Source organism: Oryctolagus cuniculus, chromosome 13 (assembly GCF_964237555.1).
Source record: "Oryctolagus cuniculus chromosome 13, mOryCun1.1, whole genome shotgun sequence".
NCBI lineage: Eukaryota > Metazoa > Chordata > Mammalia > Lagomorpha > Leporidae > Oryctolagus > Oryctolagus cuniculus.
Genome location: NC_091444.1, coordinates 108983976 through 108996342, shown reverse-complemented (window position 1 = coordinate 108996342; position 12367 = coordinate 108983976). Strand labels below are relative to the sequence as shown.

Here is a 12367-nt window from a genome sequence, read left to right as displayed (position 1 = left end):
CATCTCTTTGGTTTTGGTACAAACATATGCTGATCTCATAAAAAGAGTTTGTTAGAGTTCCAACCTGTCCAATATTTTGGGATACTTTGAATAGTGTTGGAGTTAAGTCCTCTTTGAATGATGTGTAAAATTCAGTAGTAAAGCCATCATGTCCAGACTTTTCCTTAATGGAAGACTTCTGATTACTGCTTCAGTCTCATTGCTTATTAGGGGTCTGCTTAGGTTGCCTCGGTCTTCTTGAGTTAATCTTGGTATGTTATGTGAATCCACAAATTTATCCACTTCCTCAAGGTTTTCCAGTTTATTAGCATATAGTTGTTCATAGTAGTTGTTTATGATCCTTTGTATTTAAGTGGTGTCAATTGTAATATCCCTTTTTTCATCTCTAACTTTATTTATTTCAGTTTTTCCCTTATTTCTTTGTTAGCCAGGCTAGAGGCATATCTGTTTTGTTAATTTTATCAAAAACTAACCTTTGTTTTTTGTTCTGTTGCATTTTTTAGTTTCAGTTTGAGTTTTTTCTGCTCTGATCCTTCATATTTCTTGCCTCCTGCAGATTTGGAGTTTGGTTTTTCTCTTGATTGTCTAAATCTTCAGTAAAACATTAAATCTTTAATTTTAGACATTTCTTTTTTATGTAAGTACTTAATGCTATAAACTTCCCTTTTAATACTGCATGTGCTGTATCCCACAGGTTTTGATACCTTGTGATTTCATTTTCATTTATTTTAAGGAAGTTTTTTTTAACTTTTATTTAATGAATATAAATTTCCAAAGTACAGCTTATGGATTACATTGGCTTCCCCCCCTAACTTCCCTCCCACCTGCAACCCTCCCCTTTCCCGCTCCCTCTCCCCTTCCATTCACATCAAGATTCATTTTCAATTCCCTTTATATACAGAAGATCAGTTTAGCATATATTAAGTAAAGATTTCAACAGTTTGCACCCACATAGAAACACAAAATGAAAAATACTGTTTGAGTACTAGTTATAGCATTAAATCACAATGTACAGCACATTAAGGACAGAGATCACACATGAGGAGTAAGTGCACAGTGACTCCTGCTATTGACTTAACAAATTGACACTCTTGTTTATGGCATCAGTAATCATCCTAGGCTGTTGTCATGAGTTGCCAAGGCTATGGAAGCCTCTCGAGTTCACCGACTCTGATCATATTTAGACAAGGTCGTAGTCAAAGTGGAAGTTCTCTCCTCCCTTCAGAGAAAGGTACCTCCTTCTTTGATGATCTGTTCTTTCCACTGGGATCTCACTCACAGAGATCTTTCATTTAGGTTTTGTGTTTTTTTGTTTTGTTTTGTTTTGTTTGTTTGTTTGTTTTTGCCAGAGTGTCTTGGCTTTCCATGCCTGAAATACTCTCATGGGCTTTTCAGCCAGATCCGCATGCCTTAAGGGCTGATTCTGAGGCCAGAGTGCTGTTTAGGACATCTGCCATTCTATGAGTCTGCTGTGTATCTCGCTTAAGGAAGTTTTTGATTACCTTTTTAATTACTTCAGTGACCCATTGATCATTCAGTAGCATTTTGTTTAGTTTCCAAGTATTTGTTAGAGTTCTATTGCTCTTGTTGATTTCTAGTTTTATTCCTTTATCATCTGAGAAGATACATGATATGATTACAGTCATTTAAAATGCTGAGACTTGATTTCTGGCCTAATATGTGATTCCATGTGCTGATGAGATATATGTAGCTGTTGGGTAAAATGACCTGTAAATGTCTGTTATGCCCATTTGCTTAATATGTTTCAACTCTGATGTATCTTTATTGACGTTCTGTCTGGATGATCTGCCCATTGATGAGAGTGCAGTGTTGAAGTCACTGTTATATTGGAGTCTATCTCTTACTTTAGGTCTAATAGTATTCACTGTATATATTAAGATGTGGTCATGCTTGGAGTGCATATATGTTGGGGTCTTAAGCCTGAGGCTGGCTCCTGACCAGCAGGGGACAGTACAAGCACTCCCCGACAAGGCAAATGGGAGAGGTAAGGTCGACAGGTCAAGCACACCGCAGCAAGCACCCGTGAGTTCTGTCAAAGCAAGAACTACTTTATTGAGAAAGTGTACAGGCTTTTTAAAGCTTACGAAAGACATGCGCAGTAGGGAAAAGGTCATGCAGGCAAGGGTGGACCATGCACAGGGGCACCTTAAGTGAGATAAAGGGATCACGCACTGTCCACGTGTCTGGAACTAAAGCAGACCTATCCCTGCAGGTATTCTTATCTCACGTGGCTTAACCGCAATGGCTGCAAACACGCCCCCCAAACATCCACCAGGCACCATGTTGTTAGGGACTATTTTAGGCAGTGCCCAATACATATATATTTGTGATTGTTAGGTCTTTATGCTAAATTGAACCTTTTTTCAAAATATAATGTCCTTCTTTAACTCCTTTTACAATGTTTTATTTAAAGACTGTTTGATCTGATTCCAGTATAGCTTCACCTGCTCGCTTTTGGTTTCCATTTGCCTGGTATATCTTTTTCTGACACTTCACTTTCAGTCTGTGTGTCTTTGCCTGTGAAATGAGTTTCTTTTATGGCAGCGTATAGTCAGGCTGTGGTTTGTTTTATCTATTCAGTCAATCTAATTCTTTTGGTTGGTGAATTTAATCCATTTACAGTCAAGGTTAGTATTTATAAGAACTAAGGCCTGTCATTCTATTGATCAAATAATGATTCTGCCCGCTCTGTTAGTGGGTTTGGTGGTGCCAGTGATTCTGCCCACTCTGTTGGTGGATTTGGTGGTGTCGTGTGTTCTCATTATGCTTATTCTAGTGCAGGATGCCCTCCAGATTTCCTGTAAGGCTTGTCTGGTGGTGGTGAATTCTCCAATTTTTTGCTTATCTGGAAATAATTTGTTTCTCCTTCACTTTTAAAGGGTGATTTCACTGGATATAATATAATTGGTATGAAGTTTTTTTTCTTTTAAGACTTTGAATATATCATCTCACTCTCTTCCAGCCAGAAGGTGTGAGAAGTCTGCTGTTAATCTAATTGGTTTTTCTTCATATGTAGCTGAATGTTATTCTCTTACTATCTTTAGGATTCACTCCTTGTCTCTTAACTTTTGACAGTTTGACAACAATAGGACTTAGAGATGACATTTTTTGATTGAGTCTGCTTAGGGTCTTTTGAGCTTCTTGATCTGGATGCCCATGTCTCTTTTAAAACCTTGGACCTAACATCAGAAAAAAATAGACTTTAACACAAAAACTGTTAAAAGAGATGAAGAAGGACACTGTAATGATTAAGGTATCAATTCAACAGGAAGATGTGACTGTTATAAACGTATATGCATCTAATTACAGGGCATCTGGCTATTTAAAAGAAACGTAAGGAATCTAAAGGGAGACATAGATTCAAATACAATAGTAGTGGATGATTTTAGTACCCCACTTTCAGCAATGGACAGATCAACCAGACAGAAGATCAGCAAGGAAACAGCCGAGTTAATTGACACTATAGATCAAATGGAACTAACAGATATCTATGGAACTTTTCATCCTACAGTTGCAGAATACACATTCTTCTCAACAGTGTATGGAACTTTGTCTAGGAGTGACCACATGCTAGGCTAAAAAACAAGTATCAGCAAATTCAAAAAAATCAAAATCATACCATTCATCTTCTTGGACGATAATGGAATGAACTGGAAATCGGCAACTCAGGAATCTCTAGAGCATATGCAAACACTTGGAGACTGAACAACATGCTCCTAAATGAACAGTGAGTCATAAAAGAAATCAAAAGCTAAATCAAAGCTAAATGGCCACTCCTGGTGGCCATTAGGGGAGTGAACCAAGGGACGGAAGACCTTTCTCTCTGTCTCTCTCTCACTGTCTATAACTCTACCTGTCAAATAAATAAAAAAAAAGAAAGATCATTCACCCAGACTAAGTGGAATTTATCCGTGATATGCAAGGATGGTTCAACATTTGCAAATCAATCAATGTGATACATCAGATTAACAAACTGAAGAACCAAAACCATATGATCATCTCAGTAGATGCAGAGAAACCATTTTATAAAATACAACACCCTTTTATGATGAAAATTCTAATCAAATTGGGTATAGAAGGAACATTCCTCAACACAATAAAGGCAATTTATGACAAACCCACAGCCAGTGTCCTATTGAATGCGGAAAAGTTGGAAGCATTCACACGGACATCCAGAACCAGACAAAGATAACCACTCTCACCATTGCTATTCAATATAGTCCTGGAAGTTTTATCCAGTGCCATTAGACAAGACAAAGAAATAAAAGGATTCAAATTGGGAAAGTGTGGTGGAATGAGAAGGTCATGCCAAGATGGCCACTGGCAAGCGAGCATCAGTTACTCAGGAGTAGCTTTGGAAACCCCCTGGGAAACCACCTGGCAACAGAGCCTGCCTGGCAATGGGCTGTGATTGATTAGGGCATAAACCGTCCCTTGGCCAGATTGGCTTCCTTGGCTATATAAGCTGTTGTACCACTGAAATAAATGAGTCTGTGGGCTGCTCGCCTCTGGTCTGCTTTCATCCGACTCCCGGGGTCTGTGTGGTGACTCCACACCTCTTGCCCCCTCAGTGCTCCTCCTCTCAGAACAAATCCACCTCAATAGGAAAGAGGAAATCAAACTAGCCCTATTTGCAGATGACATGATTCTATATATAGGGGACTCCACCAAGAGACTGTTGGAACTCTTATAAGAGTTTGGCAAAGAAGCAGGATATAAAGTCAGTACACAAAAATCAACAGCCTTTGTATACACAGACAATGCCATGGCTGAAAAAGAACTTCTAAGATATATCCCATTCACAATAGCTACAAAAAAAAATCAAATACCTTGGAGTAAATTTAATCAAGGATGTCAAATATCTCTATGATGAAAATTAGAAAACATTAAAGAAATAGAAGAAGATACAAAAAAATTGAAAAACCTTCCATGTTCATGGATTGGCAGAATCAATATCATCAAAATGTCTATGTTTCCGAAAACAATTTACAGATTCAATGCAACACCAATCAAAATACCAAAGATATTCTTCTCAGATCTAGAAAAAATGATGCTTAAATTCATATGGAAACACAAGAGACATCGAACAGCTAAAGCAATCTTATACAACAAAAACAAAGCTGGAGGCATCATAATACCAGATTTAAAGACATACTACAGGACAATTATAATCAATACAGCCTGGTACTGGTAAAGAAACAGGTGGATAGACCAATGGAACAGAATAGAAATACCAGAAATCAATCCAAGCATCCACAACCAACTTATATTTGACCAAGGAGCTAAAACCAATCCCTAGAGCAAGGACAGTTTCTTCAACTAATGGTGCTGGGAAAACTGGATTTCCACATGCAGAAGTATGAAGCAAGACCCCTTCCTTACACAAAAATCCATTCAAAATGGATTAAAGACCTAAATCTATAGCCCAATCCCATCAAATTACTAGAGAACAATGGGGAAACCCTGCAATACATTGGTATAGGCAAAGAACTGTTGGAAAAGACCCCAGAGGCACTGGCAATCAAAACCAAAATCAACAAATAGGATTACATCAAATTGAGAAGCTTCTATACTGCAAAAGAAATAGTCAGCAGGGGTCTGCACTGTGGCGCAACAGGTTAAAGACCTAGCCTGAAGCGCCGGCATCCCCTATGGGTGCCGGTTCAAGACCCAGCTGCTCCTCTTCCAATCCAGCTCTCTGCTATTGCCTGGGATAGCAGTAGAAGATGGTCCAAGTGCAGCCAGCACTGTGGCTCAAAAGGCTAATCCTCTGCCTGTAGTGCCAGCACACCAGGTTCTAGTCCTGGTCGGGGCACCAGATTCTGTCCCGGTTGCTCCTCTTCCAGGCCAGCTCTCTGCTGTGGCCCAGGAGTGCTGTGGAGGATGGCCCAGGTGCTTGGACCCTGCACCCGCATAGGAGACCAAGAGACCTGGCTTCTGGCTTCGGACCAGTGTGGTGCACCGGCCACAGCGGCCACTGGGGGGTGAACCAATGGAAAAGGAAGGCCTTTCTCTCTGTCTCTCTCTCACACTGTCCACTCTGCCTGTCAGAAAATAAATAAATAAATAAATAAAAAGATGGTCCAAGTCCTTGGACCCCTGCACCCACATGGGAGACCCAGAAGAAGCTCCTGGCTCCTGGCTTCGGGTCAGCACAGCTCCAGCCATTGCTGCCATCTGCGGAGTGAACCAGTGATGGAAGACCTCTCTCTCTGTCTTTACCTCTCTCTGTAACTCTTTAACTGAAAAAATGATTAATATCCAGGATATATAAAGAGATCAAGAAACTCAACAGCAAAACAGACAACCCAGTTATGAAATGGGCAAATGACTTAAACAGACATTTTTCCAAAGAGGAAATCCAAATGGCCAACAGACAAATGAAAAAATGCTCAGGATCACTAGCAATCAGGGAAATGAAAATTGAAACCACAATGAGGCTTCACCTCCCCCCAGCTAAAATGGCTTTCATACAGAAATAAAAAAACAACAAATGCTGGCGATGATATTGGGGAAAAGCAGCGTAATCCACTGTTGGTGGGAATGTAAACTGGTAAAACCACTATGGAAATCAGCTTGGAGATACCTCAGAAATCTGAATATAGACCTACCATATGACCCAGCCATCCCACTCCTGGGAATTTACCCAAGGGAAATGAAATGATCAAATTAAAGAGTTGTCTGCACCCCCATGTTTATTGCAGCTCAATTCACAATAGCTAAGACATAGAGTCAACCTAAAATGCCCATCAACTGAAGACTGGATAAAGAAATTATGGGATATGTACTCTATGGAATACTACACATCAGGAAAAATGACCTTGGAAATGTCCAACTATTATTTCATTTACCTGGCTCTCAATGGCTTTTGCCTTTTCTTCTCTTTCAGGAATACCTATAATATGAATATTTTGTCACTTAGTAGTATCCCATATTTCATGTAGACTCCTTTCTTTTTTTAACTTTTATTTAATAAATAAAAATTTCCAAAGTACAGTTTATGAATTACAATGGCTTTTCCCCCCATAAGTTCTTTTTTTATTTAATAAATGTGAATTTACAAAGTGCAACTTTTGTATTGTTGTGGCTCCCCCCCCAACCTCCCTCCCTCCCTCCCGCGGCCCTCCCCTTTCCCACTCCCTCTCCCATCCAGCCCTTCATCAAGTTTCATTTTCAGTCACCTTCATATACAGAAGATAAACTTAGTATACACTAAGCAAGGATTTCAACAGGCTGCACTCACACAACCGCACAAGGTATAGGGCATTGTTCGACTAGTAGTGTTGTTTTTAAGTTTCATAGTAAAACACATTAAGGACAGAGATCCTACGTGGGGAGCATGTACCCAGTGACTCCTGTTGTTGATTTAACAATTGACACTTTTATTTATGATGTCAGCAATCACCCGAGACTCTTGCTATGAGCTGTCTAGGCTATGGAAGCTCCTTGAGTTCACCAACTCTGAACTTGTTTAGTCAAGGCCATATCACAGTGGAGGTTCCTTCCTCCCTTCAGAGAAAGGCGCCTCTCTCCTTGATGGCCTGTTCCTTCTGCTGGGGTCTTGTTCACCAGGATCTTTCATTTAGATTGTTTTTTGCCACCGTGTCATGGCTTCCCATGCCTGTGAGACTCTCATGGACCTTTAACCAGATCCGGATGATATTTCATGTAGACTCCTTTCATTCTTTTTAATTCTTTTCTCTTTATTTTGGTCTGGTCTGATTGGATTATTTCAGAATTCTTATCCTCAAGGTCAGAAATTTTTTCCTCCATTTGGTCTATTCTGCAGTTAAAGCTCTCAGATTTTTTTTTTTATTTTAGTGATTGTAGATTCCATCTAAAAGATTTCTGTTTGGTTCTTCTTGATGAATTCTACCTACTTAGTAATGTTTTCATTCATGTCACTAATTGATTTCCTCATTTCTTTAATCTGTACTCTCTTTTATCTTATTGAGTTTCCTTACAATCATCATTTTGAATTCTGTATCTATATGTCTGTTATTTAGATTTCCTTCATTTCAGGGTTCAACTGTGGGGGATCATGGGGAATTAATGTGTTCTTTTCAGGGCATCATGCTACCTTACTTCTTCATATCTGCTGTATCCCTATGTTGATATCTGCCTATCTGTATACTCATTCTTTCTTCTTTATGGAGTAGGCTTTATTAGAAAAGAGTTTATAGTTTAGCTGGAATGCAGGGTGTCACTTGGCTTGTTGCTTTGGCTTTGGTTCTAGGTGAACCCAGGAGTGTAGTCTCTGAGTGATTTCTTTTGTCTTAATGTCAACTGTGTCTGTAAGTGACACATTGGTCTAGTCTGCTGCAGTTCATAGGGATACAAGATGAATAAGGACTTCCTTGGGTGTATATCTTTAGCCTACAGAGAGTTTGGTGTCTGTCGCCCTGGCAAGTATAATAGTCAGGGCCTTGTTCTTGGTGCTGAAGAAGACAAGGGTGGCTACCCCTTTATCCTGCTGGCAAGCCTTAGTGATGCCTGGGCTTGTGGCACCAATAGCTGTGACTCTAGGACTGTGTGATACAGATGGACTCTTTCTCGGGTCCTGCCAAGAGAGTCCAACTGGTGCTGTGGCTTATAATACCAACAGCCCTAGTCCTGGGACTAGGACATGTGTACTGAACCCTGTTCCGTCCTACAGGGTGACTATTACAAGGTATACAGGAAATTTTACTTTGTAGGGTATGAGTTCAGAGGGGTGGCATACCGTTCTGTTTTTCCCTGTGTCCACAGGGTAGATTCCAGTGGCACCAAGACATTTAGAGCAAATCGGTACAGTACTGGTGTTGTGGATATAGTGGGTACATTACCCAAATCTCCCAGAGTGGGAGTGAATTTGTTTCTGGGCTGTTTCTGGTGTTATTCTCCAGAAGCTGAGGTGCATCCCCCTGGCTCAGGTGAGTGTGTGAGTGGGTGAGTGTGTGAGTGTCCCTGGGACTGATGCCAAAAAAAAAAAAAAAAAACCACGGTTTCAGGAGATTTGTCCTTTGCCCCATGTGTTACATAGTCAGCTTCCCTGACTATGATTCTGGTGGGAGAGAAGAGGCATGCTGCATGAGTTTTTGCTGCCAAGTATGGTGCTCTCTGTGGGTGGGGGAGGAGAAGGAAACAATACAGCTTCCTGGCTCCCCACCCAGCAGTTGCTTGGACTCCACTCAACTCTGCAGGCTTAAGTAACAATCAGCAGGTGACTCTGGAATTCTCTCTCAGCTTAAAACTGTGAGTGGCAGGTGCACAGCAATTTCTTCCTACTTTGATGTGGTAAGATGGTAGCTCAAGCCAGCAGCTGGCTGTGCTATGTGGCTGGCTGCAATGGTGTCTCTGTCCTCTCTCCTCTTGTCCTGTGAAATCTTCATTTTTTTTTCTTCTTTGCTAAAAATGTCCATCAGTTAGACCCCTGGAAATGTAATGTTTGTCCTTTTCATATCTCAGAACAGCTTAAGTTAGTGTAGCTATACCCTGTTCAGCCATTTTGGATCTCTTTAAATTACTTTGGATTCAGTGTTTCTTAATAATTAGATCCTTGTCACTCTTGAACAACCACAGACACAGCAGTAAAAGCTTTCCTTTGAGGCTAGTCCACTTAAAATATCAGCCTTTTAAGAATCACTGTGTTAATTCACTTGTGCTTATTTGTTAATGGCAAGAGTAAAATTACTTTAAATGAAATTTCAAAATGGAAATTGTTAAGAGGAAAGGGGTTGAAAAGAGACTACAGATCAAACACATAAATAAGCTTGTTCAAAATAAAATCGGTTTGTGACAAATATAAAAATTAAGGAAGACACTTTCAAAGAAAGAAGAGATAGTGATGAAACATTTTGTATAAACTGGAGTTATAGAGAAGTATTCACTTAATAAAATTTGGGAAGAAAAGTTGCAAATATGGAAATAAGGACTGAGGCAGGCATACAGGGAGAGTGCGTGAGTCACCATGGTATCTCTATATGACTTTCCTCTTTCATTTCATTTTAGGTGTGAATTTACTTAGAAACAAAGACATGCTCACACAAGAAGATATTTTTATCAAGCATATTGCACCAATTAAGTCAAGAAAATCATCTTTTGACAGTGAAGGTAAAAGTTAGTAGGTACTGGTATGAAATAAACCTAGAATAGTTCTTCTGGCATGCTTTTCAGTTTTACTCCTGGTGAAATATTTTGAATATTCATAAAATATATGAAGACCATCTCAGCTGAAGCACTATACCAAAAACACTTGGACTTGCAGGGTGACAAACAATGCATTGTTTTCTCCTACAGTCCAGGAAGTGGTGGAGTCTAAAACCAACGACCTGGAGGACTCAAAATCTGGTGAGTGCCCCTTCTGTTCTGTAGTCCTCCTGTGGCCCAAGGAACAGGCAGCTCTGCTCCCATTCTTGGGGCTGGCCCTGGGGCCCTGGTCATCTTCTAAGGATCCCACTTCCTATACCACCCCTGTGATGCTTAGGGGGACACAAATGTTGAAGCCACTGAAAAGGAGGATATAAAAATCCAGGAGAACTACCAACCCATTTCTCACTGCCATTAATCTCATCCTCTGCTTTCTTATAAACAGAGTTGATGATGTTCTGTGTATTTCCCAAAACTGTTCAGTGCTTATCTTCTTTACTGTAGGATTCTACACATCCTCTTCTCCCCCTCTACCCATATTGCTCCATGTCAATCATATTTGAGAAAAAAAAAAAAAGACACACACTAATCTCCAAAGCCAAATGCTTTAACTCCTTATATCTAGCATGCATTTTTCACATCTCAGCACTATTTCTTCAAAATATTTTTTTTTGACAGGCAGAGTGGACAGTGAGAGAGAGAGAGAGAGAGAAAGGTCTTCCTTTTGCCGTTGGTTCACCCTCCAATGGCCGCCGCGGCCGGCGCACCTTGCTGATCCGATGGCAGGAGCCAGGTACTTCTCCTGGTCTCCCATGCGGGTGCAGGACCCAAGCACTTGGGCCATCCTCCACTGCCTTCCCTGGCCACAGCAGAGAGCTGGACTGGAAGAGGGGCAACTGGGACAGAATCCGGCGCCCCAACCGGGACTAGAACCCGGTGTGCCGGCGCCGCAAGGCGGAGGATTAGCCTAGTGAGCCGCAGCGCTGGCCTCTTCAAAATATTTTAATTGAGGATGTTACTCACTGGAATAAGAGAGGTCACTTGGGATACTTAGTTTTCTAAACTACCTGTACCTAGAATTACATTCAGCTCACACTGTGAGGATACATCAGAAGAGTGTCATGCAATTAATCTTGGCAAGGACACTCTCATGAAAATAATATTGAGAATACATAAAATTTTGAGATCACAGGGCCATCACTCAAGCATAAGTATTTTAGTGGTTTATAAATGCTCCCCTGCTTTTGCCCTATCTGGAGCCATGATTTCTGAAATAAATTGTACCAACAAAAATTTGTTCTCTTGATGATAGTCATTTACAGCCTCTTCTAAATTCTTAGCTGCAGTATGAGTAAAGAATATGAGGTATATTTTGTATAAATATAAGTCTTCTATAATAGCATTACTTTTATAACAAATACAATTTTTGAAAAGTAAATCTAACCAACAGTGGTTGAACTGAGGCATGGGAGATCCAGTGGTTTATGTACAAAGCTTTGCCCTCTGAAACCATCATTTTAGACACAGACTACAGGCCAAATGCAGAAATTGGCTTAAAGTGTATTGTGTTGGGGCACAGCTCCAGAATAAGGTGCGCACACTGAAGGAGCACTCACACCTTCTGAAGAAAATGCCCAAACCCTTACAGAAATTAGGGTAGTAGCTCACTCGATAAAACACAGAAAGAATATTACGAATGTAGAAATCAAAGCTAACCCATTGAGGCTGAGGAGCAGCTTGAGAATGGCCATAGTACTAATGTGCTTTTCTCTTTAAATTCTTATTTGAGGTACAAGTTTATTTAAATATGATGGTTCCACAGAGTATCGGGACAGTATGTCATCCAGGCGCACTACACCAAGTAAATTCCCCATGAAAGTGATCAACTTATCTCCCTTTGAAACTCATGGTAAGAAATGAGGCATGAAGACAGGAAGCAGCAGCTAATCGTCAGAGTAGTCTTGTGCCTTTTGGTAACTCTGCCTCCTATTTTTGGTTCATTAATATCTCAGAGAAATCCTTCAAGTCTTAAGGTGAAATGACTCTGGTTTATCACTTCTATGGGTAACATTACATTTCACAGGAGAGGATATTTATTCAACTGTTATTGCATTAGAGTATTGACTTTCTGAATTTTCTATACTACCAGGTATATCCATGTACATATCCTCTTTCATATTTGTACTTTATTTCTTTGGTGTATTGTCCTAGGATTGGT

The 12367-nt window shown here is 40.2% G+C and overlaps 1 protein-coding gene across 10 annotated transcripts in view; it reads left to right on the top strand.

Annotated features, from left to right (window-relative positions):
* The window catches only part of LOC103352374 (coiled-coil domain-containing protein 7), a 258082-nt gene that overhangs the window by 226447 nt on the left and 19268 nt on the right, over positions 1-12367 (top strand). For 8 of the 10 annotated variants that reach the window (XM_051833415.2, XM_051833410.2, XM_051833408.2 and 5 more), the window contains 3 exons: positions 10012-10113; positions 10300-10350; positions 11939-12058. In XM_051833415.2, the coding sequence (XP_051689375.2) occupies positions 10012-10113; positions 10300-10350; positions 11939-12058 (273 nt within the window). Of the gene's footprint in view, positions 1-10011; positions 10114-10299; positions 10351-11938; positions 12059-12367 lie in introns of those variants that run through there. The other 2 variants (XM_051833414.2, XM_051833417.2) reach the window with 2 other exon arrangements.